General features: G+C 35.7%; 1 protein-coding gene across 8 annotated transcripts in view; it reads right to left on the minus strand.

Moving 5' to 3' along the window:
- Nucleotides 1–219: 219 nt before the first annotated feature.
- The window catches only part of LOC120627238 (embryonic polarity protein dorsal), a 76,843-nt gene continuing 50,470 nt past the window's right edge, over nt 220–26,592 (minus strand). For 7 of the 8 annotated variants that reach the window (XM_039895132.1, XM_039895130.1, XM_039895131.1 and 4 more), the window contains 4 exons: nt 22,262–22,446; nt 18,003–18,235; nt 16,742–16,897; nt 12,463–14,231 (listed from right to left, as the gene is read on the minus strand). In XM_039895132.1, coding sequence (XP_039751066.1) covers nt 12,945–14,231; nt 16,742–16,897; nt 18,003–18,235; nt 22,262–22,446 — 1,861 coding nt within the window. In that variant the 3' untranslated portion in view covers nt 12,463–12,944. Of the gene's footprint in view, nt 2,943–3,125; nt 3,627–4,165; nt 4,252–5,007; nt 5,053–12,401; nt 14,232–16,741; nt 16,898–18,002; nt 18,236–22,261; nt 22,447–26,592 lie in introns of those variants that run through there. The other variant, XM_039895139.1, reaches the window with a different exon arrangement.

Here is a 26,592-nt window from a genome sequence, read left to right on the forward strand (position 1 = left end):
TTTAGTGCTTATCAGGTTCAACTACGGATCACGAGGTCTTTGGAAAAAATCTCAGTACCAGTCCGCAGCAAGAAAATTAGCGTTGTCCACCCCTGTGCCTAAAAGAGTCGGTTGGAGCATGTTGGGTCACTGCTCTAAAACCATCCCCCTATAAGGCCTGTCCCTGCAGTGGGACGTTATTAGTCTAATGGTGATCAAACAGCGTAATAAAATACAAAATATTGTAAAATATTTATTTTTTCAATTTCTTAAAATATGAAAACAATTATAACTATCACATTAAATGCGAACTTATATTATTGCACGTAGACGTATTTATAGCGTGGTGTTTCATAAACTATTTTATTCTTGAGAACATTGAATTTTACTATTTGATATACGTAGACATGGCTAATGCAAGTATAATTAGTATTTGCATCCACAGAAAAAAAAATGTACAAAGTGAATGAATATTTGCCTATTTTAATTGTCATGAAAAAATTAGGGCAGGTGCACAAATATAATTTATAAAAAAAACTATTTTGTGTAAAAAAAAAATTGAGAAATACAATTTTTCAATCAAACACAGCTCCGCTAATATTTGGTAACAAAAAACATAACAGTAATTTATTTCAACCTTAGTATTCACTTTCAACTTAAACGTAACAATAATAATTAATCACAAATAAAACAATTATTAATAAATCTCACAAAAATATTTAATCTCATATTGTATCATACATATTGCAAATTTTTGTTTTCTTTTTCAAATTTTCTTTGTTTATTTACTGTTATATAATTTGAAAATTTCAATTGAAGAAAAAGTAGTTAACCAAAAAAAAACCACCTTAAACATGATTTTGGATAAAGCAGTAACTACTTTCAATGAAAAAAAAACCTGTGTGTACTTATGTACACGCGATAGAAGTTATACTTCTTCGGCGTAACAAATAACGTAAACTTTTCAAAAATTTAATCTTATACCTTATTCGTTTCTAGAGAAAACAACAATAACAATAGAAAAAAGGTATTTAATACACTGTTACTAATACTAAGTTTTATTATTACGCATTATCTAGTTTTCTCACTATCGGACCACCAAGTTTCACTGAACATTAAAATTGGAGATTTTTGTAAAATTGAATCAATTAAATTACCGGAATTCTTTCGTAACGAATTTCGAATTCGATTCTTCACCCCGCTAAAGAAGTATAACTTCAAAAAATTCATTACATAGATTTATTGATCAAGTTTAAAACTTATATAAACACAAGCTGTTGCTCGCGTTCTTCGTTCGCGGTTATTAAGATTTTTTTAAAATCCTGTGGGAACTATTTGTTTTCCTGGGATAAAAATTTGCTATGTTACTCTCCATCCTTTTAATCAAATGCCAAAAAAACAAGTGGGTTGCTTAGTTAGAGCGTGAAGGAAGGACAAACTAACAAACGAACAATAACACTTTCGCATTTATAAAATAACCAGGATAAATATCAATATTTTACATAACCATAGTTTTTTTGTATTTTTTAATATTATGAAGTTATACAACAGTGAAATACTGTTCGTCAATTATCAAGAAATTGAAATAATTACAACTGAAACTAAAATTCCTAATAGTCATTTCTAAACCAGTAGAAATGGTACTGGAATTTGTGGTCATATTTTGAAGAAAATAGCATACTATCGCATACTATAGCATATATTTGAATTTGTACTAGCTACCCAAAACTTGCCCATTTTTTATTTTCTTCTAGGTGGAGCAAAAAATAAATTCATATTTTTTGCTTAAGTTTGAATGATTATTAGATTAGATTTGAACTGAGGTAAACACCTCAGTTCAAATTTAGCTGAACAATTTTGTTTAACGCTAAAGAATTGTCTTCTTAGGAAACCACAGTTTTTAAAAAAATTAACCATGATATTTGAATTGGTTTACATTGTTGTTATTAAAACATTATCTAATTTAGTATGAAGTTCAACTCAGTAGTGCAATTCGTAGCTACCTCAAGGAACATAATAAACCAAGTATTTTAATCAATGTTTCATGGTGTTCTATCAATCAAAAGAAAATTATGTGGCACAAAAAAATCTGACCTTTTATTTAAAATGCTACTCAAAATTAGATACAAATATACAATATACTGACAACACTGTACAAATACGTTTTTTTATTTATTTTGTTCTTTATTTAAAAAAAAACTGCAAACCTGTCCGTGATAGATTTGTGTTTATTAGCTTATCATATAGAAGACTTTAGTCATTATTTTAATAAATTCCTTAAAATTTCATTCAAGATCACATATTATTCTATTAACTAAAAATATTCTTAATATAGAAAGTTTGTAGTGATTCAATAAAGAACATAATTAGATGATAACTAGGTATGAAATTTCCGTAAACACAGTATTACCCAGCCAACCCTTCTTGGAAGCAATGTGATATGTCTAAGCACCTTCATCGCACCTTTGCTTGAGAGCAGCTCCAAACCAAAAATGGGACATAAATTGATGATATATATATAGCAATATTCACCACAGGTAGTAAGAAGGTAATTAGGTAATATTTTCTACCAGTTGTAAATATTATTAAGTTTTCTGGATTTGTATCACCTGTAGCGTTTTCTAGTTTGTTTGGGAATGACACAAAGTTATTTAACATATTTTACTTGTCAAAATTGTCACAAGGCAATATATCATATGAGTAAGTCACTTTCATAATCTATTGGTTTACTTTCAATTTTAGTTTCACAGTTCATTCACAGGGCCCTGTGGCTAATGCAGAAGGTCGCTGGTGGAGAGCCTGTTAAGACTGTCGCTGAGGTCGGGGCCGCGCGCGTCCAGTAGGGAGGAGAGTCCGGAGAACTCTCCTGAGTACTGTATTCCCTCGCCTCTCTCCAAGAGGAGGCCGGTGAGGGAGGGCGTGTCGCTAGTCGCCGCAGCCTCCATCAGATCTTGTTGGGTCATCTGAAATAAGAGACCGATTTAAATTTCATAGTAATACGGATCTAATTTGCATTTTTTCTTACCAATATTTCTGTAGTCAATAGTAGTTTTAAAAACGAATAAATAAAAATAGTTAAAAAATACTATTTTTATTTATTAATATTTTCAGCTTTGCAATTTTCAGGTAGTTTATATAGTACTCACCTGTTGTTGCATTCGGTTAGGAGAGATGTGCCCCATTGAAGCGGGAGAAACGTGTCCCATGTTTGGCGAGATTCCCACTGGGGACCTGACTTGCCCCATTGGGGACATTTGTGACATCTGCATGTTCGGCGACATGGCTTGCATGTTCGGTGACATTACTTGCATGCTCGGTGACATGGCTTGCATGTTCGGTGACATGGCTTGCATGTTAGGGGACATGGCTTGCATGTTCGGTGACATGGATTGCATGTTCGGTGACATGGATTGCATGTTCGGTGACATGGCTTGCAGGTTTGGGGACATGGACTGTATGGGTTGCAGTGTGTTCTGCTGCAGGTAATTTGTCATGGATTGCAGGTTCGATGCCATGCTAGGCAGGTTTTGGGGCACAGACTGCATGCTTGGGGACAGCTGTGGCAGTGTGGTGTAGTTTTGTCCCCACTGCATTTCCTGGTTGTAAGTCATTTGCCCGGGAATGTTGAGAGCTGGCATCTGCCATTGCTGAAAGTAAAATGTGTTAACATTACACTTTATTTACTAAGCCCAAACACGAAATCCTTATAAATCCTGATAAGTTTATTTTACCATTTTATTTGTCAGCCTTAATACCAATTTTTATCAATATTATTGAAATACTTCTACATAAAATTTGTAATTCATTCTAGGGGAATATAAAACTAAGGATTACATATAGGATAAAAAAGCTTGGGTATGAATTGCTCTAACTTCAAAGCTATTAATTCACTGTGAGATGGTGATAAAAAAAAAAATCCGGCGAATTTTGTTGTGGGCTCTTGCCTCTTCTTCAATCGGGGCGCGTTTGGAACCCTCCTTTAGCTAACCAATGTAGGTACCGCACACACAATAATGGAAACATCTTATATTTATGAACGCTGCATAAGTGCCAAATGATACGCCTATATGAATAATGAATTTTTGAATTTGATTTTATCCGAATAATTCAGTTTTTCCTAAAAGAAAACTTCGTATCAGCGTATATACATATCAAACGTGCAGCGAGCAAGTAGTCTTAACCGTACCTGATACGCGTGCTCGGCGACGTGCTCCGGTTCGTAAGGCGGCGAGAACACGTTCCTCGGGCTGGACTGGTGGGGAGGGGTTTTTTCTAGGGAAAACAACAAGAACACTAGTATAGTACTACTATAATAGTATAAAATAGCCCGCTGTAATTTCAGGCAAACGTAAGCTTATAGGAAAGTCCTATTATAGTATAAAGGACTACGTAATCGATAAAAAACCTTAGGTGTAAATTATTCCTCTAACCAGGTTTCTCTTCTAATAATTTAAAACGACATTGTGAGATGGAAATAACAAAAAAAAACACCCGGCTAAGTTTGTTGTGGGCTTCTTCTTAGACCAGGACGCGTTTGGAACCCTCGTAGCTTTAGTTTTAAGTTTACGAATGTGGTTATCGCCATCATCTCACTACCGGACGTATGGGCCTACCTGAATAAAGATATTTTTGACTTTGACTTTGGCACATAAGGCACCTACGTCTCAAATTGATGGACACAGTTGCATGTTGCAGGACGTTCTCTTGGAATGCCCTGGGAAGTGTTGCTCTGTTTATAGCCGCTCCATAGAAGCAAAGGTGTATGTGTAAAGAAGCATGAATATGAACAACTATTAAGTATATACTAGTATAATATTGAAAAACTAGTACTTTATTATAACGGGTTTTTGCAAACCCCGTTTTTATTTTGTCTGTGAAAAATAGTAGCCTACGTTACTCTAAGTTTTACACCTAACTCTTTGCCAAAAATCGAGTTTATTGGCTGCTTAGTTAGGGCGAGAAGGAAGAGCAAACAAACTAACATTTTTTCTTATTTATAATAATAGTAAGAAATAAAAAAGTAAATACCTCCTCTCGGTTCCGATTTGATATGTTCGCCGCCATAGGCACCTCCTGTGAATAAAACCAAATGGTTAAAATAACTGTTTTATCAAGTACATAAGTAAATAATCAATATAATGCTGCGGAAATAAAACCGTAATAATAAACAACCAACCATCTAACAAAACAGATAATTCATTACTACCACTTTTGTAAAACGATATTTGTTCGTGAAATATAGGCCTTGTTTTTTTTACGTTAAGATATAAAATACAAAATCAAAAAAAAAATAAAGGTCTCGTGTTATCTCGCTCATTTGAAGCCATCATGACGCGCACGCAACAACCTAGGCCTTGTTACTTTATGTAAAGATTATACAAAGTACAACAGTAAGGGTCTCGTGCTATCTCGCTCATAAGAGAAGAAGTTATAATAACGTGTAACTAACAACCAATGGCGCATCAATTCGTTTTATACGTATATAAATGGTGAGTTCTGATTGGCTAAAATATTTTAACGCCTAACAATTATACCTGCACTAGGGCATCGTTATTTACATACAAAAGTGCTAATACTGTAATTAATAAAAAATAAGCAAAGACAACAAAAGGAACAACACAAAATCCATTAAGACACACTTCAACCATTTCATACCTATAGGGCCTAATTCTATAGGTGTTAAGCATAACGTGCCTGTAACTACAACGGCAACCACACCCTTCGGAACAGAGTGGTACCGAGTGAAATTTAAATACATCATCGTCCATTTATTTTGCGATGCAATGGGGCAAAGAGACAGTGAAATGTATGGGTTCATTTTGGTCCATTTGTATTGCGATGCAGTGGGCCAAAGAGAAAAAGAAATGTATGGGTTATTTTTGGTCCAATTACTTTATGATGCAGTGGGCCAAAGAGAAAAAGAAATTTATGGGTTAATTTTGGTCCAATTACTTTACGATGCAGTGGGCCAAAGAGAAAAAGAAATTTATGGGTTAATTTTGGGCCAAAGAGAACAAGAAATTAATGGGTTAATTTTGGTCCAATTACTTTACGATGCAGTGGCCCAAAGAGAAATGAAATTATTGGGTTAATTTTCGTCCATTTATATTGCGATCCAGTGGGCCAGAGGAAATGAAATTTATGATTTAATTTTCGTTCGTAACCAATTATCGCGGGAGTTCGCTGTTGAGCCGTCGAACGTAAGTTGTTTTCGCTGATGTCAACTGTTCGAGGGCACAGGAGAAAGGCGACCGGGCGAGCTAATTTCCTGCTAAGGTTAGCAGGAAATTAGCTCGTTGACTCGACACACCCTCGTTGATTTTGGTTTGCTCAAAGCATTCGGAACATCGTATAAACTGTTGATGTCATAACAACAATGTGCTGAAGGCGGTGTTGTATGTTTGCGGATGCTCGTGCGGATTATGTTACGCGATCATCCGCAAACGTGCCGCGTCTATAGCAGGCTTATGATCTGCGCCAACACTCTTCTCAGTACATTCGCATGTAAGCTGGATGCCATTGATAGAGAAGGTTGGAAAGGTCTACACCGAAAATAGCATAGCTTTTATGTTAAAGAAGAAAGGTTGAAGTGTGACAACAAACCAATCCTAGCGATCTCCTAAAGAATAAAATAAAACATGCTTGTTACAGTTCAAAACTAAAAATAAAACGCTCGCTACACTCAGACAACGATGTAGCCATGCAGAGAATAAATATGCTAAAATGCATGTGTGTTAAGAAACGAAAAAAAAAAACAACATAACTTAAAAATAACCTTTTTAAGCCGCAAATTTAAAGATTATCTTACAAAGTAGTGTAAATATTGTGCAACAGTTTGTAGTTTTGGGAGGTTCATCATAATCTCATCATCCCATCACAGGCCCCCGAGAGCATGGGTCTCCTCCCACAATAAGAAGGGGTTAACGTAGTAATCCACGTCGCTGGCCCAGTGCGGATTGGTGGACACGACGAAACTTTGAGAACATTGTGTAGTACTCTCAGTGCATTTTGGGACGTTAATACCTCCTAAAACTAAATACTGTCAATTTAGTTTACTTAGAAATTCGTTACAGATTTCTTATTTAAATTTTGCAGCACAGCTAAGTTACTGAATAAATCTGCATGCATCTTTAAATTGGTAGCTTAAAATAAAATTAAAACAAATCTACCTCAAAATAAATGACTACATACAAAAACACGCCCATGCTATAAAATGCGACTGTACCTTTTTGACAGTAGGGTACACTTGTAACAGGGATATGTAATGACAGAAATACATACATTCTTACTTTTATTGGCATATTAATTTATATAATAATACATTTCACGCATCCAAGCTATGCTATATTAATATTTCTTCTTTCCTTACAAAAATTGTACAAAATTTATTTTATTTCTCGTATTTTAACTCGCAGTTTTTTTTTTCAAATGTCAACTATTTTAAAACAAGTCTCTTATAAAATTATATAATACAGAGCCTTGAGTGCAGTATATACCAGAGCCGGCGGCAAATCAATTCGCATAGTAATAAAATAGAGGCGTCTTTCGCTCGGCTACGGTATATATTGGTGTCAATTATGTTGAACATTAATCTCTAAACTAAATTGACAGTTCTAAAAAAGTTCTATCTCTTTTTACTGGGAACGTTGTGAAAAGGGCAACACTACTTGTAGTCCCAGTAAGTTTAGTTTAATTTATAGATTTGTGTAGAATGGAATAGTCACCATTTTCTACATGTAGTCCAGTCAAGTAAACAAACATTTTCTCAATTCGTTAATGTTTATAAATTAATAAACATTATTTATATTTGTAAACCACATTAAGTTCCGAAACAAAAAGAAGTAGGATACAAACGGAACGATCTCTGCCAGAACATTGAGTTAGTCGTTGACAAATTTGTTTTGAATTACCGTTCGGTTTGTTTACCTGACAACTTTTTTTATACACTCAAGTTTTTATATATTATTAATTTTTCTTAACAATTATTCTTTGATCGGATATGTTTTGCATACAGGTTAGGCAACTAAGGCGAAACAGTACAATCGCTATGAATAGGAAGTAATTTCAAAAGCTAAATTTACCTGACTGTCGTGTGAGAAGACGACAACGATAACAATTACTTTTATACTAGAATATTTGGTTTTTGACAAATTCCTATGGTCGAGTATTCACTAGTATAAATTTTGTTCATGTTCAAAGAATGTTGTTGTTTGTTTTTTTCATTCACTAATATTTTTTCTGTAATATGTTGCTCTGTCAGTATAACTATATATTTTTTTAGGTACAACAAGTATCTAAGACAATTATATGATATAATGTAGAACTAGGGTAAAATTACACAAGTTTTCCTAGTAAAACATCAATATGTAGGTATTTGACGATTGTATTAAACTGCATTATCATTGTTTCTCATATGCCTGCAGAAATACATCCCATATAAAATATTAATACTTATACTCCAAATGCACTCAAATGCTTTGCCTAGGGCCAAGCTTATTTATAAAAAAAAAAAGTTGAATTAACGCAAAAACATTTAACTACAATACAAACATCGGCCCTCTTAATAATAAACATAGCGTAACGTCGGATTTTTCTTATTCCTAATTATATTATCCTCTCGCAATGTAATTTATAAAATAATTAATAAATGTCCTCCTACCAAAGCAAAGCAACAGGGAATAGGAGTTCACCCACGTTTACTAGCATTAATTACTTAGCTTTTTTTTTTAAATTCTTAACAATGTTTAATTATAACATAAAAGACAGACACTAAATATTAAATTATTATTTTTAAAATGGCTGTACGGAGATACACCTTTGCCTTTTTCCTACGGGAAAGAATAAAGGTATAAAAAAACGATTCCTTCGCTTGTGGGACTTTTAGTCCCGGCAGCCAGGACTCCAGCGAAAGCTTAAAAAACCGCCGCCTTACTATTCCGACATTATGACACGTTTATTAATAAAGTCCCATTAGTATTAATTCTAGAATAAAAATAAGTTAATTGACCATTTAAAATACACATATTCACATTAACATATTTTTGTTTTAGTTTAAGGGAGTAGAAGGGACGAATCAGGGCACTAGTGACTGTATTCCCACACTAGTGAGATTTTATTTTTTGTTACCCTTAGAGAGGTATCCGAGTTTTCAATAGCTTTAAAAACCAAGCAGATGGTCCAAATGATATTTTTTTAACAAATAAGTAAATAAAATAAATAAATTTATTTTTACACTAACGTTTTAGAAAATATATTTTTATCTTTATCTCTAATGTTTTGAATTTTTATGTTACTAAGAGTTTGCCCTTGATTGCAATCTTACCGAGTGGTAAGTGGTGATGAGATCTAAAATAGTAGCGGCTTATATGTTAGGAAGTAGGACAGTTATATTAAATCCTGCAATAACTTTAATCATAGTAAATTGCTTGACGCACGTCTTGGCCGAAGCCACATATCAGGCAAGAGTAAATTCGGAATTTTGAATTCCTAAATTGCCGCTGATCGAATCCTGTACTTCCCACTTATAAGACCACAGCCCTCACCCCTGCACAAAAGAGGTCGTCATGTTACAACTATAGAAGTAAATAATATCCATTAGGTATCGAGCGGTAATAAGAATAATATCTCACTATAGTCGTAAAAATGTAATAGGCCCGTTTTGACATTTGTCATCGCGACGTAACTAGTTATGGAACCATAAGACTCTGTACTCGATACTCACGATAAATCAATTCAAGTTTGTATCAGTACTTGATTGATATTATTATGTATTGTAAAGTGTTCGTTCGTTCAAAGTATTCCTTTAACTTCACAACCAATACGCGTGACTGGCTGTTGATTATACGTCCACTTTTCAACATGTTGAAACAGAGTTAGTACTATATAACAACAAACACAAAAATCGAGTCAAATCACTATGTTTAAATTAATGTCCAAATTAGAAGAGCCATAGTTAACGTAATAGTAAACAATATATATCAAACTTAAACGAGCGCACAGTCAACTTTACAAGATATGGAACGAAAAATTGCGCAGTGCGCGCGGGGACGCTTCAGTCATGTGCCGCTTGGTCAGATACATCATCTCAGACTCATTATTTAGAACCCATTTTGAGAACCAAGCTTATTCTTTGCAGTAAAGATAACTACACAATATTTAATTTCGATATTCAGTAAAAAAATGGTTACAGCTCTAGTATAAAAAAAAAAAAGACTGAGAACGTAACTGTTTTCGAAACGTTTCGCAACAATTATAAATTGCATGCTACTATGAAGTAAGCGCAAAAAGAATACTCGCGATATATTCTTTCATATTATTTAACGTCCCAAAAAAATTTACGTATTTTTTAAAACACTGTATGTAATTGATTTTTATTTTTTTGTTTCTTTCAGTTTCGTTCCAAGTTACATTCTATGGTCTTGCACAAATGTCAAAACGGGCCTATTACATTTTTCCGACTATAAGTGTGTGAATTAAGTCATATTTAAAAAACCAGTATATGTTTTTAAACGAGCTTTATAAACAACCAAGAAATGCTATGCCTCACATAACAATTTCCTAAAATTACTATAAATATATACTCTTTTTTTGGACGTGTGGTTTAGTGGCGAAATAGTAGTAAAACATAAAAGTGTGGCACTAAAACCATCGAGTCTGAATAACAATATCACGGGTTAAATCGTCAAATGAAATGTGTAATGCACTTTATACACGATACAAGTTTCCTGCCCATTCCATATCAGAGTTAGTTTTCGTTCATGTTTAACTGCGTATTTTAGGTATGAAATCATACCTAAAGTCGAATATCGATTACTCACTGGACGACGTGAAGTTTGATATTTCTTTGTTTAACGGTTATATACCACCAAATAAATAGTTGCCTTCTCTGCTCGACTGGCAAAGAACGGCCAGATGCGTTAAATGGTGCAAGGAGCGTCTTGTACTGCCGTACTCTAGGAAACTCCCGGTATATTTTCACTCATAAGGATCCGAACAGACAAATAGAAATCAAAATTTAAAAGGTGTTTCTAACAAAATAAACTTGTATAATCTATAGAGGCAATTGTTATTTTATGAAAATATCATAGAGCAAAATTATAATGACTGATAAATAATTAGTAGATACAGTAAATTAATATGAGAAATAATCATGATTATAATTTTTAAAAGATTTAGTTAACACACATAGCTCCTTTAGCATATTTCGTTACAATGGTCCAATAACCAAATTAATTTAAAACAACTATTTTACTTCTCCTGTAACACTTCGCCAATTAAAACAAAAAATATAATAATAATAACAGCTTGCGAGTTTAACTCACTTTAAATAATTAATTGCAGAAGCACCAATAAGATTTGAATAAAACATAATTTTTATAGAAATATTCTACATAAATGTTCATAATTTAACACTTAACAAAACGTGCTCTTCTAAAGAAATCAATATAATAGAAAAATAATTAGAGTAATATAAAAGATAGTAGATCTCTAATTATATTAAATTTATCCTACATAACAATAATTTAATAAATAAAATCAAAACTATCTAATGACAAGATTCTCGAGAAAAACCAAACATATTCCTAACAAATAAAACAACAAAGTATATGGGACGAATAAGTTATACCTTAAAATTATGGTTAATTAAAACAACATAAACTTTGTCTAACTAACACCCAAGTTTTATGACAAGAACCAGCACCAATAATTTGTAACTGTTACAAAAAATACACACGCTGTTGATACAATTGATCCATCTGCTAAGTTATCCATGATTTTGTAACATTTACACAAAACACACACGACAATTTTAAAGATAAGTATGATTAACTTATAAACGTTGATCTGGAAAATTATGAATACCACAGATTATAAAAACAACCGCCATCAAAAATAGACCCATCACCTAAAATCAACGCTGGACGTATAAACATAAACAATAATTTAAATAACAGCCACAAAATGGTTAAATAATCGCCTGCCCTTATGTTGAAGTATTTTGTTAAGTTACAAACTTTACTCCTTGGGCAAGTTCATATTTTCATTTTCTGACTGTAATAATTGATGTAATGAATAATCATGTATACAAAGCGTAGACAAAGACTGTGAAATTTTAAAGGGTACTTGTCTAAATAAGACAAATCGTTGACTATGAACATATAGCTGAATGATAGCTAACACAAACTTCAATTTCTAAAAGAGCGTTTTCTCTGCAATTAAGATGGTAACTTATTAAAGAATACCACTACTTTTAAGCTGAACCATCTGACATAAATTATCGTCAAGATTAATGAATCAGGGTACAGACAAATAAATATCTTTAAAAACGTTAAAATATCTTACTATAATGTAGTCAGTTTTAACTCTGTATACATGATTAACCATTAATATAAGAAATAATAAGCATTGAATAGTAAACTCACTTTCTTCGTACGCCATAAGAGACGACGACAAGGTTTTCTGTCTCTTATGCTTTAAATAATCCATACCTAGAACATAGCAAACACATGTTTAACATACAAGCGGGTTATTTATCTGTGATCTCTTGGTCTATAGTCTCGCTATAGATTGGAGATCGCAGCACTAAACTGTTTTCAATGTACATAATTTTCCTCGTTTTTGTTTGTGTACAGTGTCATAAGTTTGTACTTTGCGATCATTTAGCACGACGCGACTTATACAGATGATAATGATGTATAAAAAATACTACAAAAACTTGGCAAAATGGATGTAGTATATTATAAGTATTACTAAAAAAGTGTAAATTCGAAAGGTCACAGAACGAACGTGAAAAGATGGTAATACGAGTATCATCGCTACCGAAATATATTACATAAAAAACTTCTTAACCTACATAAATAGACTCTTAGTTTTCTTCTGTATCTTAGTCTGTTTTAAAGGGTAGAAAAACCACAACCCGAATGTGTGTATTGTCGGTTAAACAAATGAGCTTTGATACAAAGGGGCTAGTTCTGGAACTTGCTCCCATCTACGGGCGAATAATAGCAGCTTGTCTCGTCGAACTCAGAAACGGTTGCGTGGGGAGCGACCGCCATATACAGCGCGTAATGCTCCGCTTCTGTCAAATCTAGATCATCCTGTAGCTTCTTGAAAGCGGACGCATCGAGGGCCAAAACACTTTCCGCAACCAGAATGGTACCCCCATCTGTGGGAGGGAGGGGAGCGAGACTCGCGGGGCGTTTTAACGACGTCTGGGATATAGACTTGGTGTCATCCCCATCTCCGTGTAAGGAAATATGGGTAATGCTGTCCGCGTAACTCAATCCTGTGCCGGAAGCGTTATCTTTTAGAGACGTATGCGAAACGGATGATTTAAATTTCGACGGACGAATTCCTGACACGCTACTGACGGATCTACCGACGGGTTTAGACGTAATATCCTTTCGACACTCGGAGTTGATACTGGGGGCGGGAGATTTATCCTTCCTACGGAAGAGTCGCGAGAAGAAAGAACGTTTTTTCGGCGCTGGGGGTAACGCTGGTTCGCTTTTCGCTACAGTCAAGTTCGATTTTGGGAGTAACGCATCCGGATTCCGAGTGATCGGCAATGGTTTCCCCGGTTTCAGAATGCTGTCTACAGAAGTTTGACTGGTTTTGAAGGAGTCCGTAGTTTTGCGGACGCGTTTCGGCGGGAGGGGTGGCGCGTCATCGGTATCGCGTTTGAGCTGGGTGAACTCAATAATGGGACCGCGGTAAGTTTGCACTTGAACGTCTTCGTACGCGAGAGACTCCGGCTCGCTGATTTGAACCGGGTTTTTGAAAGCTAACTGCAAGCTAGTGTATGTCCCGGCGTCGTTGAAATCTTCTAAATCAGTCTCGGTATCGTTCGAGTTAACGTGTTCAAGGCGCGTTCTGTTTTCGGAGTATATTTCGTCTAGCTCAGCGACTTGATCGAGTAGATCGTCTAGACTCTTCTCGTTAGTATCTATGACCATAGCTTCTGGGACTGGCTCATCGATTACTATGTTAGAATTAATATCGGGCTCTACGGTGTCACTAGTAGATGACACAAGGTCGTCTGTCGGTTTGTCTGTGTTGTTGTTTCCATCTGTTTGTGTGTTCTGTGCGCTGTGTGTGTGTACGACATGGTTGTGTGAGTCGGCGAGTAGCAGCGACAGTACGCTGAGATCCGGAAGTGGTTTTCGCGCAGTACCTTGGTGGTTGGGGATGTATTCGAAAGGTATTGCGTTGCTTCTGGCGTTGTCTGATGTTCTCTTCAGTTGTAAGAAAACCTGAAATAGATGCACGATTATGAGCAAAATGGCATAGTCGGTTATTGAAATTCAAGGTACACAGGTATTAAATACAATATTTATGCCTGCAGAGTATTTAAAGAGTGTTAATCTTCTGAATCAAAGCGGTCCCCCGCGACTTCGTCCGCATGTATGTCAATCTTAAAAGATAGACGTATGCCGTCGCGGAATTTTTTTATAGCTTTTTAAGGAGAACAATTCAACTGTTTGCGCATCGCATGCATCATAAGCTCTCAACAACAATAATGCAATATTTTCCATGCTCAATATAAGGCTATCTCAATGGAAGGACTATTGTGTGAAACAAAACAAAGTGATTTTTCCAATTTAACCACGAGTAACAGAGATTAGCGCGTCCAACCAAACTATCTGTTTAAGCTTTATATTATTAGGATGTACAACGTGTAAATGAAAACCGAAATAATACTTCACTGGCTCTAGAGGAACATTACTTACTGTCTCTGAGACTAATCTTTGAAAACGAAAACTTATAGTTTTTGAATAAACCACTGCCATAGTTTTAACTGAAAGAAATCGGATACAGCCCTAACATCCCTTGCAAAATAAAAATCATGTTACTCCTATTACTTTATCAAGTACGTGTCACGTAGCGTAGGTACTATGCGCGAGTCGGTCTTTATCATCAATAGGGTTGCCATAAGCAAACACTTAGTGTTTTGAATTCGTTTGTATAGAAAAATAAATATTCTTCTTTTGATTTAATATTTTTACAGGGTGATTCCTTATGAAATATACTTATGTTTCCTTCAACATTATTTCGTAATTCGGTTAGACGTTGTATAGTCCTATAATTCGAGTTAATACATACATATATAGCTTCTCAATGAGAGAAGCAATCTCCTCGTGAACGCGTATTACGGCATATTAACTCGGCCGCTGACATAAGGCGCTGGCGGTGAGCCAACGAGCCAGATTAACCGTTACTTACATGCGAGCGAGATTTTGTGGCTGCGATATTGAAAGTTTATGCTTTAATATGTTTGACTCCCAGGTAAGACCCAAATTTTTTAAGTATGCCGCGTGGTTGTCTGGGAAGTATACAACGGGTTCCCCGGACGTCCAATAAAGCCAACGAGAGGGACATGCCGTGGTGGTTTTTAGTTCGGTTAAACGAGTCCCACATAACCTCTGTCCTGCCAAAAAGAACAGAGCTAGCCATAAAGCTTTTCCACCACGACAAAAAAGTATGCCGCGTAGTGAAGGCAGAATGTTTATAGATCGATCCCTAGGTGTACCGATGCAAATGTATGGCTGTACTTATTTGACAACGACTTGCCAGATGCGCTCATACTTTTACCTGTTGCACGTTTCAAATCAGTGTTAGTTGACAAACTTCTGGATAGGCTTTATCATATTAATGAGTAATCTAATTAACTGATGGTATTTTCTAAGTATTTATTTTTTATATAATCTGTGATTTTCATTTCTCATATTGTTATTTAATGTTGAAAACTGTTAATATTATTAACGACTAACAACAAATTTTTGCACGCTAATCTTTGCAGGATATGTGATACTTATGGAAAAAATAATTAACACCTTTACACTTCACCTGGAACTCGGTCGAGATCTATTTAATGTCCTTATGATATTTTGGAGTTTAACACCTATCTACACATGTTGCATGTAACAAATTCCAGCAAAACAAAAATTATATGATTAATTTCTCTGGTCTCTAAACATTGGTATCTACATATTGTTACCAATAGTTACGATTGTATTAACGTAACGTAAAGATAAGTATGCTCTGCTCTGTCGTCCACGGTGACCATAAGCCCTCGATCTTGGTTATTGCCACTAACATGTGATGATATCCTTGCCAGAACCTTTGAAATCCTTAATCTGAACTCTTGATGAGACAGGGTTGTTTAAGAGAACAGGCCAGTGTCCAGCTGCGAGAAAATAATAAGCTACAGATGTTGATAGGAACAAACGTTTTTTATATACAAAAAAATAATTGATAGATCTAGCAGATGGTCCACCTGAGGTTATCAACAGAGCAACACTTCGGAAGGCATGCAAGTGTGTCCAACAACCTGGGGCATAAGGGTTTAGGCTCATGTTCTTGTAATTACACCAGCAACCGCGCCATTCAGACTGCAACACAGCATTGCAACAATGCTGCTTTGCGGCAGAAATAAGCCCGAAATAGTACTGTCAAAAGTCAAAGTCAAAAATATCTTTATTCAAGTAGGCCCATAGGTGGCACTTTTGATGCGTACATAACATGAGTATTACACGGTAGTGAGATGATGGCGATGACCGTATTCGTAAACCGTAAATAAAGAGGGTTCCCAACGCGTCCTGGTCTAAGAAGAAGCCCACAACAAACTTAGCTTAGCTTTTTTTTATCACCATCTCACATTATCATTTAAAATTATTAGAAAAGCAACCTGGTTAGAGCAATGATTCACTCTACACACTGTGGTGAACGCATGGTGGAGCGGTATGGATGCGTGCGCACTGACCTGCACGTGGCTCTGTTCGTGCGGGTTGCGGTAGGGCGGCGTCTGGAACACCACCGCGTACTGGCGGTGCACCATCAGCACGTTGGCGTTGGCCTCCCACACCACGTTGTCGCCCTCCTTTTGGAAGAACACCACCATCACGTCCTCTTTGGTCACCTGCACACGTCATAAACAAGCCATCCTTATCAACCAATCACTGGGCACGGATCTCCTTCCAGAAAGACGAAGGCTAAGGCCGTAGTCCACCACGCTGGCCAATTGCGAGTTGGTAGACTTGGGAAGCTTTTGAGAACACTTTGAAGAACTCAACAGGCACGCAGCCTCACGATGTACGTAAAATAAGTAATTCCGAAAAGTGAAAAGGATCTGAGGATCAGACTCGAAGTGAAGTATGAATGAATAATAGAATACACTTTTATTGTACGCCAAAGAAAAAAAGTAGTTACAGAGATATAAATACATAGCAAGAGAGTACAATTTGGTGGCCTTATCGCTACATAGAGATTTCTTCCAGGCAACCAATGCGTAGAAGGAAAAAACATATAGGAAGTATTGTAAAGATCAAGAAAGACAGTTGCCATCAGTCTTTATTGACCAATGAAGACTGATGGCAACAGTCATAAGAAAGAGAATGCATTTTTCGTTCGCCTTTAATAAATATAGTATGACAATGCACACATCGCCATTTAGCCCCACAGAAAACGGAGCTTGTGTTATGGGTACTTAGACGACTGATGAATAATATACATAAATACATATAAAACACAGATATATATACACCCAGATAGATAACACCCAGGCACTCATGTTCGACACACAAACATTTTTCAGTTGAGGGAATCGAACCCCCCACCGTAGAATCCTAAAGATTAGGGGTTACGGTTTAATATAACTGCCATACCCATAACAGAATAGCCTGTTACCATCTTTTCATCATCTTTTACAACCAGTACGGCTAGCACAGGCGGGAGATAAAAACTATATCCCCTGGGCCCTGACCGGGGATATAATTAACATTTCCACCAGCCGAAGCACGGAAACATGGAATAAATAAATAAATAAATAAATATACTACGACAATACACAGGATAAGTTTACCCCCCTTTATTATTACACATATATTATTTCCACCAGTGCGCCAAAAAAAAAGCAAAGCTGTGGGTGAAGATACATTTTTTTTCTGTCCCCTGGGAGATAATTATCTCCTGTCTCCTGCAGGTGAGACGAGTCAAGGGCTGATTTAAAGGGCACCGGCACTCACCCGCTCGCACAACAAGATGACCTCGGTGTCGCCCTTGGCGTGCCCCGAGCAGTGGCTGACGCGCGTGATGATGAGGTCGCTGAGCGCCTTCTTGTCGTAAATGATATCGGACACCACGGGCGGCAGCGAGTGCCGCACGCGATTGGTGCGCTCGTCCTGGATGAACACTTGGAAGCAGAGCCGCACGGCGTTCAGGTCGATGCCTTGCGGCTGGTTCCGGTGGTTGAAGCCGGCTGGAGAAATTACACCGTTTTAGTATTAAAGAGCTTTTGTGACAGACGTCGTCCGGGGAAGTACTAGCGCCAGGCTTATTTCTGTCGCTGCATTGTTTGCAATGCTGTGTTCCAATTTAGGCGTGGTAGTTACAGAAACGACAGAAATACGCATGGTAGGAGTCAGTGGCGAGCATAGAGGGAATGCAGGTGATATAAAATGAAGAAAATCTCCAGTACGAGTTATAAAAAACTTAAGTATTTACAACTCATACTTAAGATTTTCTTAATTTTATATCATCTGCATACTCTGTGCATAACCTCTATGCACGCCACTGGTGTTAGTTAATATTATTAATTAGGAATAAGTTATACTAGATACGGTCTGACAAGGTAAAGTCGCTGTGATAAAGGAACTTGAATCCGGACACGACCTTAAGTAATTAAGTAAACGACAAAGAAGATAGTAGATATAGTTTTTATTGTATCCTAGCTTTAAGTGCATGTTAGAGGTTTATAACATGAGCGTTAACTCGCCAAATTTTTTTTATGTTACATGTGTGCATCTTTGATTTAAAAAATCACAAAAAAAAGTAGGTGCTTCGCCGGACAAGATCTGTCACAAAAGCCTGTTCTACTACTATAGGTATATTTATTTATTTTATTTTTTATTAATTTATATATATGTATCAAAACAAGGTTTACTATGACCCACAAATATTTGAATAGATTTAGGTAAAAAGTCATAATTTGGGCTTTGGCCCTGGTGTGGGTGATTATCTGACTCCTAACTAGTTATAACTGTATTTTGGATATCACATATTCTACCGCGGACTAGTGGCATGTACAGGATTCACATTTTAAATACTGTTATGTAATGTACTTAAAAAGTGCACTGTTATTGATTCGACGTAACTTTTTTTTTTGTATTTACAACGTTTAATGTTTTAATAATAATAATAATATATAAAAAAATATATATATATATAATAATAATATTTGTTCAATGTTGAATAAAACATAGGTACAATTTACATTACATCTGTAACTGTCAACTTGTTCTATTGCTGCTATTTCACCATTTTTCTCTGACTCTCAACTTTTAAATGAAGACAGTGACAGAATTGGTCTACCTTAAGCTAAAGGTCCAGCTGGTATAACAGAGATCTTTAATTATCTATAACTGATATCCGTATTAGACCCAAGAGCGTCCTTGGCAGGCCGAGCGGGGCTAGTCCAATGCAAATAGCCGTTAGCCCATAAGCTGACCGTGTTTCGTGCGCGAGTATTTTTGGCCGCGCTATTTCGACGCTGCGCCGCCCGATCGCGTTCGTTTCGCAACCACTCTTACTAGGCATGGTAACATCGCTTTTACAATGTATTCATACAATAATGTATTGTTTTTCAGGATTACGTACATGAGCCCTACTAAGCTTCTGCTGTCAGTTTGTCCGTCCACTTGTCAGCGGGGTATCTCATAAAGGAAATTTTGAATTGATTTGATTTGATTCGATCTTAATATTCCCACAGCTGGAAAATGTGTGTGTGTTGAACATGAACGTTTTCCAGTGACTGGATTTTTATCTTTATATTATAAGTATTTATGTATATTATTCATAAAAATATTCATTAGTCATCTTAGTACCCATAACACAAGCTACGCTTACTTTGGGGCTAGATGGCGATGTGTCCATCGTCGTAGCATATTTATTTACTTATTTAATATTGTTGATACCACTATTGCATTGCTATTGGTATCCTGTTATCCTGTTCCTACTCTTTCCTGTAGATAAGGATGCCACTACTAAATTCAATCTACCATCTGACGATATCGGATTAGATTGGCTATATGTTATTAATCTAAATAAAATTATAAGGTCGAAGACTAAGTTTAGTGATGTTTTCGTTTTCTCTGATACCGAGAATAGATACTAACTCAATTGCTGCGGGCCCCGCGCGAAAGGGCCCCGCATATTAAATATCGTTCATCTTTATCTAACTGACTGAGTGACAAACAGACACGCACACGCAGACATCGCCTGTAGTAATTTACTACACTGTTAATTACCCACAAAATTGTAACTTATGGATAGTCTTTGAAGGTAGGGTTAAGTAACTAGACACGGCCGAAGCCTCCCACGAGGCAGACTACTTCTTTAAGTTAGTACTAAGGTTAGTACTTAGTTGAAAACAACAGAAGCTATTCACCAGTAGCCTTAGTACAGTAGGTCGCAATCGAGGTGTCGTTTTCAGCTTTCACATATCAAACTCTGTATACCGTCATAGTAAAATGAGCCTTTTCTTACTCCTTTCAGAGCCGCAAATTCCGTAGCTCTAATGGATCCATCCAGGATTACAAATGGACCGCCAAAAGCGCTAGCTGAAGAATTACAGACCAATAAGAACTTTATAACAATAGACATAAGATCTATTTCACTCTTCGGAAAACGGCTCCTCGATTGCGACCCAGCAAACCTTGTACAAATAACAAAAAGTTTGCTCACTTGCAATCGAGGGGTCGTTTCAGCATGTTGAACTCTGTATCGTCATAGTAAAATGGAATCCCTTTAGAGTCGCAAATCTTGTAATTCTGATCTTTGTTTTACAAAAGTTCTGTCAAAAGTCCGAGCTAAAGATTTGTAGGGAAATTATAGCTTTAAAGTAATCTAAATAAGATTCATTTCACTCTGATGCTCAAGTATTCTTATACTCGAAACGACTCCTAGAATGCGAGCGAGCAAAACTTGTACTAAGAGTACATAAACGCAATACCCAGTTCATAAATCGACGTTGTCTATCTGTTTTCCATCGCGATTCCCATAAAACACGCTTCTTATCGGAAATAACTCGCGCTAACGAAGAATGGCTGCGAGTATTGTGTACGATGAAATAACAGTGCCCCGTCCTGACACAGTGGTAAGCGCTGTGCTCTTGTGATTGAATTCCCAGGTTCGATCCCCGGAATTTATAAATTTTGAATTACCACTTGTCTAGTCTGAGAGGTATTGAACAGCAGGCATTACTTTGCGGAATTCCGTGATATATTATAATCTGTGTGGTATAATTTATAATTTCGTCAATCTGTATACTACACAACAAACAGATCTATATATGTATATACAATGTTTAACCGAATTTCCAAATAATGTTGAAGGATGCGTAAGTTTATTTCATAAGGAATCAATTTGTACAGGACAAATATATCCCATTTTTTTTCAGTGAAAACTATGACCTATATTGTACAGGTACTCAAAAACTAGAAGTATTCGGTTTCACAGATAAGTCTTAGAGACAGTAGTAGGAGAGAGATCTTTCTCTAAAGCCTGTGAAGTATTATTTAGGTTTTCATTTACACGTATGTAAATATTTAAGGAAGGGTTGAATAGGAACGGTTTCCGGGGAAGTTTATAGAGTAATATGACGTAATGGCGTAACAGACGTCTAAGTATGATAATCAGTAATTATATATTTATAGAGTGGAATTTACGCGGGAAAAATATAAATCGGTATTTGAGCTAATATTTACACAGCCTCCGGATACGGGCGCACGACGCTAAACGTAATTTCCGCTGTATTATGCAACACCTCAGGTGCCACCTATGCATGAGTTTTAACTATCAAATAAATATTGGATAGAAGTAGGCGTTACTTTGCGGAACTTAATGGTATATTATAAAAATTAAGCTTAACTTGTTAAACGCCGCGAAAAGTAGGAGAATATTTATATTATACTCCTCACCAAACAGACCTTGAGGGTACATTGCCGAAGATCTGTTTGGTGTGGAGTATAAGGATTGAAGAAATTATAAATAACACTACACAGATTCTTCTGCTTTTCGCGGAGTATAGCAAATACAGTGAGTTTACTACTTACTCTACAATTGATGAATATTATAATGAGAAGCTTGATTGGAAGCACACGTTCCGCTTTGGTCTCAAGGCGGAGTCATCACCAGCATTTCAACCAATTGATGTCCAGTGCTGGACATAGGTCTTTTGTAGGGAGTTCTAAATCTACGCCAGCAAAAATGTCAACAGGTAACTCACTCCGGAAAGGGTCGACCCTCAGCCGCTCACGCGTCTTGAGCGCGTTGGCGATGTCCTTCCGCTTGACGCACTGGATGCCCAGGTTGCTGAACGACACCTGCGGGCTGTCCTCCGTGATGGTGGTCTTCACGGTGCACACGCCCTCGTCGCACTTCTCGCGGCCCACCAGGTTGTGCGGGTGCGGCCTGGTGATAAACGTTCCGCGCTCATTACTCGGTAGATAAAAAAATAACTCGGTAGATATAAAATTGCTAATTCATTCAAGGGCAATTATATATTATTTTCAAACAAAATGACCGAATGAAATTCTTGAGATGTCTCTCAATAAGTTCAAAGTTTATATAAAACGTAAGCATATAGAAAAATACTTTTGTAATGTAAAGGATTACTTAAACGATAAAAAAGCTTGGATGTGAATTGCTATAACTTCATAGCTTAGTATTAATTTACTGTGAGATGGTGATAGCAAAAAAAAATACCCGGCGAAGTTAATTGTGGGTTCTACTTAGATCAGGGCGCGTTTGGAATTAGGTTAAAGTTAGCGAACGAAGTTATCACCATCCTCTAACAATTATGTAAACATTTATGTATGAACGCTTCATAAGTGCCTGTGAAAGGTCTACATGAATAAAGAAAATTTGAAGTATGGTACCTTTTTTACTATAATAATTGTCGCACCAAGCAGGAGACTCACCTGAATCTAAGTGGGAAACCATCGCCTATTATTTATTTACTTTTATTTTATACCAACACTTTCGGCATGCCAGAAACACGCCCTACAACCACGCCCATAAATTAAGTGTTATATTTGATTTTAATTAATTTAGTAAACAAAATAATGACGAACCTAATCGGAATGTTATTAAGTAACCTATTACCTTATTTCGTAACGGCTGCGCGAGCGGATTTCTTGTATCGAGGAACGCGTGGAGCGACATAAACTACGTTATTTAACGGTTGGAAGCCAAGTTTTACAAATAAATATTATACCTAATATTTGGAATGAGTTCACGCAAAATCGAAGTTTGCTTTAAGACTTAGCGCACACGAAATATTTTAGCTTATTTCTACTAAATATTATATATAGGAAAGTCTTAAAATAATCGTATTAAGGTGCAATTTATTAATCAAAAACTAAAGCTTCCACCAACTCCATTCACTACCTTTCTCCCGCATTCGTTTTCGTTTTATAAAAGACCCCGCGGGCATAGTTTGTGTTCCCGAGAATAAAAATATTTTAATATAACTATAAATATTAATAAAACTTTCTCAAAACTAGAGTTCAACGGATTCATTGATGTTTTAGCCGACCTCCTTCAAAAAGGAAGTTATCAATTCAGTTGTTTTTTAATGTACCTATGTTCGGCATAACTCAATCATTCATTGACGGATTTGCATAATTCTATTTTTGTTCGACAGGGTTTCATTCCGATAGGCACCATTTAAATTTCATAAGGGTCTGATGAAGAGTTGCGGAGACGAACAATGAAAATCTTCAAGAAATAAAAGAAAATCAACCGCGATTGCATCTACCACATAAACAAGCTTACGCAATCAGAAAACATAACATCACGCCTGTACATGCGAAAAAGTAACACTGATGTATTCAGTGTATCGGGGTACACCCACGTTTTCTATCAAATTTACTAGTAGTTTTTCTTCGTGACTGGAAAAAAATTGTAGCAAAAATTTGATTAATACAAAAATTTATTTACTTTTTAGTCTTTTTTTTTATTTATTGCAGAAGTTGGTTTTTTTAAATGTTCAAAACTTTTCTATCTTAACCGGATAATTTTCTGGTATAAATGCTTGCCAAATTTTATCAAAATGGGTGCTCATTGAAGATAAGTTATATACTCATTGTAAATTTTAAATGGACGCACCAGCTGCTCAATTCAGTAACTTTTCCAAAGAGTTGCCAATCGGTTGTCTTAATGCATAACACATACGAGTATTTTTAAAGGGACGGTTATATTATAATAATCAATAATTACGTATGGACGTAACAGCTGACCGATTCAGTAACTCTTCCAAGAATCCATCGGTCGGCTTCATACGTAACCAGTATGGATTACAATTTTTATAGTAATGCTAAAGTACTTTATCAGCTTCTGCACAAATCGTAATACAATTTGGCACATATAAAGCTTGTATCCTAAGGATATAAGATACTATGCATTCCGAAAAACACCACTGTAATGTTCCCAGGGGATTTAAAAATATAGAATTTGCTTCCAGTTTCACAGCTAAATCAACTGTGATGAAATTTTGCATTGATAGACAGACATTGCATTGATTGCCTGGAGACAGCATAGGATACTTAGCCGATAGAATATAGATGATTCTGTAACTTTTTCAGTTTAATGTGTATAATGAATACTCATTGCATTCTATGAAGATACATACCGGCGTTTAACAGCTGTCCAAAAAGTCAAGTCAAGTCAAGTCAAATATTTCTTTATTCAAATAGGCACATAGATGGCACTTTTGATGCGTTATTATATACAAAATGTGTACATAGCAGTGAGTAGTGATGGCGATAACTACAATCGTAAACTTAAAACTAAAGCTACGAGGGTTCCAATCGCGCCCTGGTCTAAGAAGAAGCCCACAACAAACTTAGCCGGGTGTTCTTTTTGTTATCACCATCTCACATTGTCATTAGAAAATATTTAAGAAGCAACCTGGTTAGAGCAATTGTTTACACCCAAGCTTTTTTATCGTTTACGTAATCCTTTATACTATAATAGGACTTTTCTATAAGCTTTCGCTTAATACAAACTTTGAACTTCTTTAGTGACATCCCCAAGATATCAACCGGTAATTTATTGTAAAATTGTATACAATTTCCTTTAAATGAATTGCTTATTTTGTGTAGTCTAGTGTACTGCACTGCAAGTTTATTTTTGCTTCTAACTGAACGTTAGATTATTGCAGTAAAGTTATTCAATGAGTGATCGGGCCCGAGTCAGTTGTGCGTTTACCCTAAGCATGCGAGTGAGTCACCAGCGCCCATAACGCCTACGCACACGACGCATAATATATCACCCCCACTATTGCAGTATTGACTCATTCATCCCCCTTATGCTATTTAAGGGTAGATATTGGCAAGGCCATTCATTGACCCTAAACACGATTTTGTAACACAACATAGTAACTAATATTACAATTATTTTTAAGCCTAAGATTTAGGTGCCCGTATTCAATTTCTGCTTGTCCACTTAAGCTCAGATATTTTATGCGTTTTCTATCGATTTTAATTATGTCTTCGCTAAAAGAAAGATAACTATCACGATTTAACATAGGCTATAATTTATTTTCAAAAATATAGAGAACCTTGAGAAAATCACAAAAATGTAACCCAAAGAAGCTAATTTTTTCCTATCAAATTCATTATTTTGCGTGCACTGAGAAAACTATTGATGATACGTAATAATTATGTATTACATATCTAAAATACTTATTTTTACCTATAAAAAAGTCCGCGAGGGTATCTAACTATCATATTAAAGTTGAAATAGCAGATTTTGTGTGCTCTAAAATTTTCGCCGGTAGAAATATAGGTGGATTACATTAGTATCGCAGTTTTAAATATCATTCAAATAAATAGTTTTTCATCAAGGGTTTTTATATAGCAGTAAAATACTTTTTAATTCATTCCAATCGGTTTAAGGTCTACACGTAAACAAGAAACGAAAGAAAACACGAAATAGTTATTTTTAAAAACTACACCCGTTTTTTTTACAAGTTTAAAATATGTTTAAAAAAAACGCAAACATAGTCGCGGGCAACAGCTACTTTAGAAAAAGTATGTATTAGGCCGTAGTCACCACGCTGTCCAAATGCAGCTTATTTACCTTAACTAAAATATTATATAAAAGAAATGTTTATTGTATGGCAATAACAATTTATAACAAATTACCAAATTAAAGTTAATTGACACCGCTGCCTAAACAAAAGATTAAAATTACTGAATTGCTTATGCTTCGTCAGTTTAATTCATTAGACGAATATCTAAAATTAAAGGATTAAATTAAGGTGTTTCTAGATACGTTATAATATTTAATTTTATGTTGATACTGTTATGTAATTTCGCAGTTTTGATACCTTAATTTTCTGACATTTGTATAAAATGGAAAAATAATTTACAATTAAGGTGCGATATTATAATTTGCATAACATAGAATGGCGGATTGTAGCACGGAACATGTTATGTTTTATTATAAGATCAATTTTGTTAACCTGAAATCACGCAAATAAAGAATTGAATTTGAATTTAAAAAGTAAAGTGTGATCTAAGAATAATTGGGCATAGAAGATCACAGCCTAAG

This window comes from Pararge aegeria, chromosome 11, assembly GCF_905163445.1.
Source record: "Pararge aegeria chromosome 11, ilParAegt1.1, whole genome shotgun sequence".
NCBI classification, from domain to species: Eukaryota; Metazoa; Arthropoda; class Insecta; order Lepidoptera; family Nymphalidae; genus Pararge; species Pararge aegeria.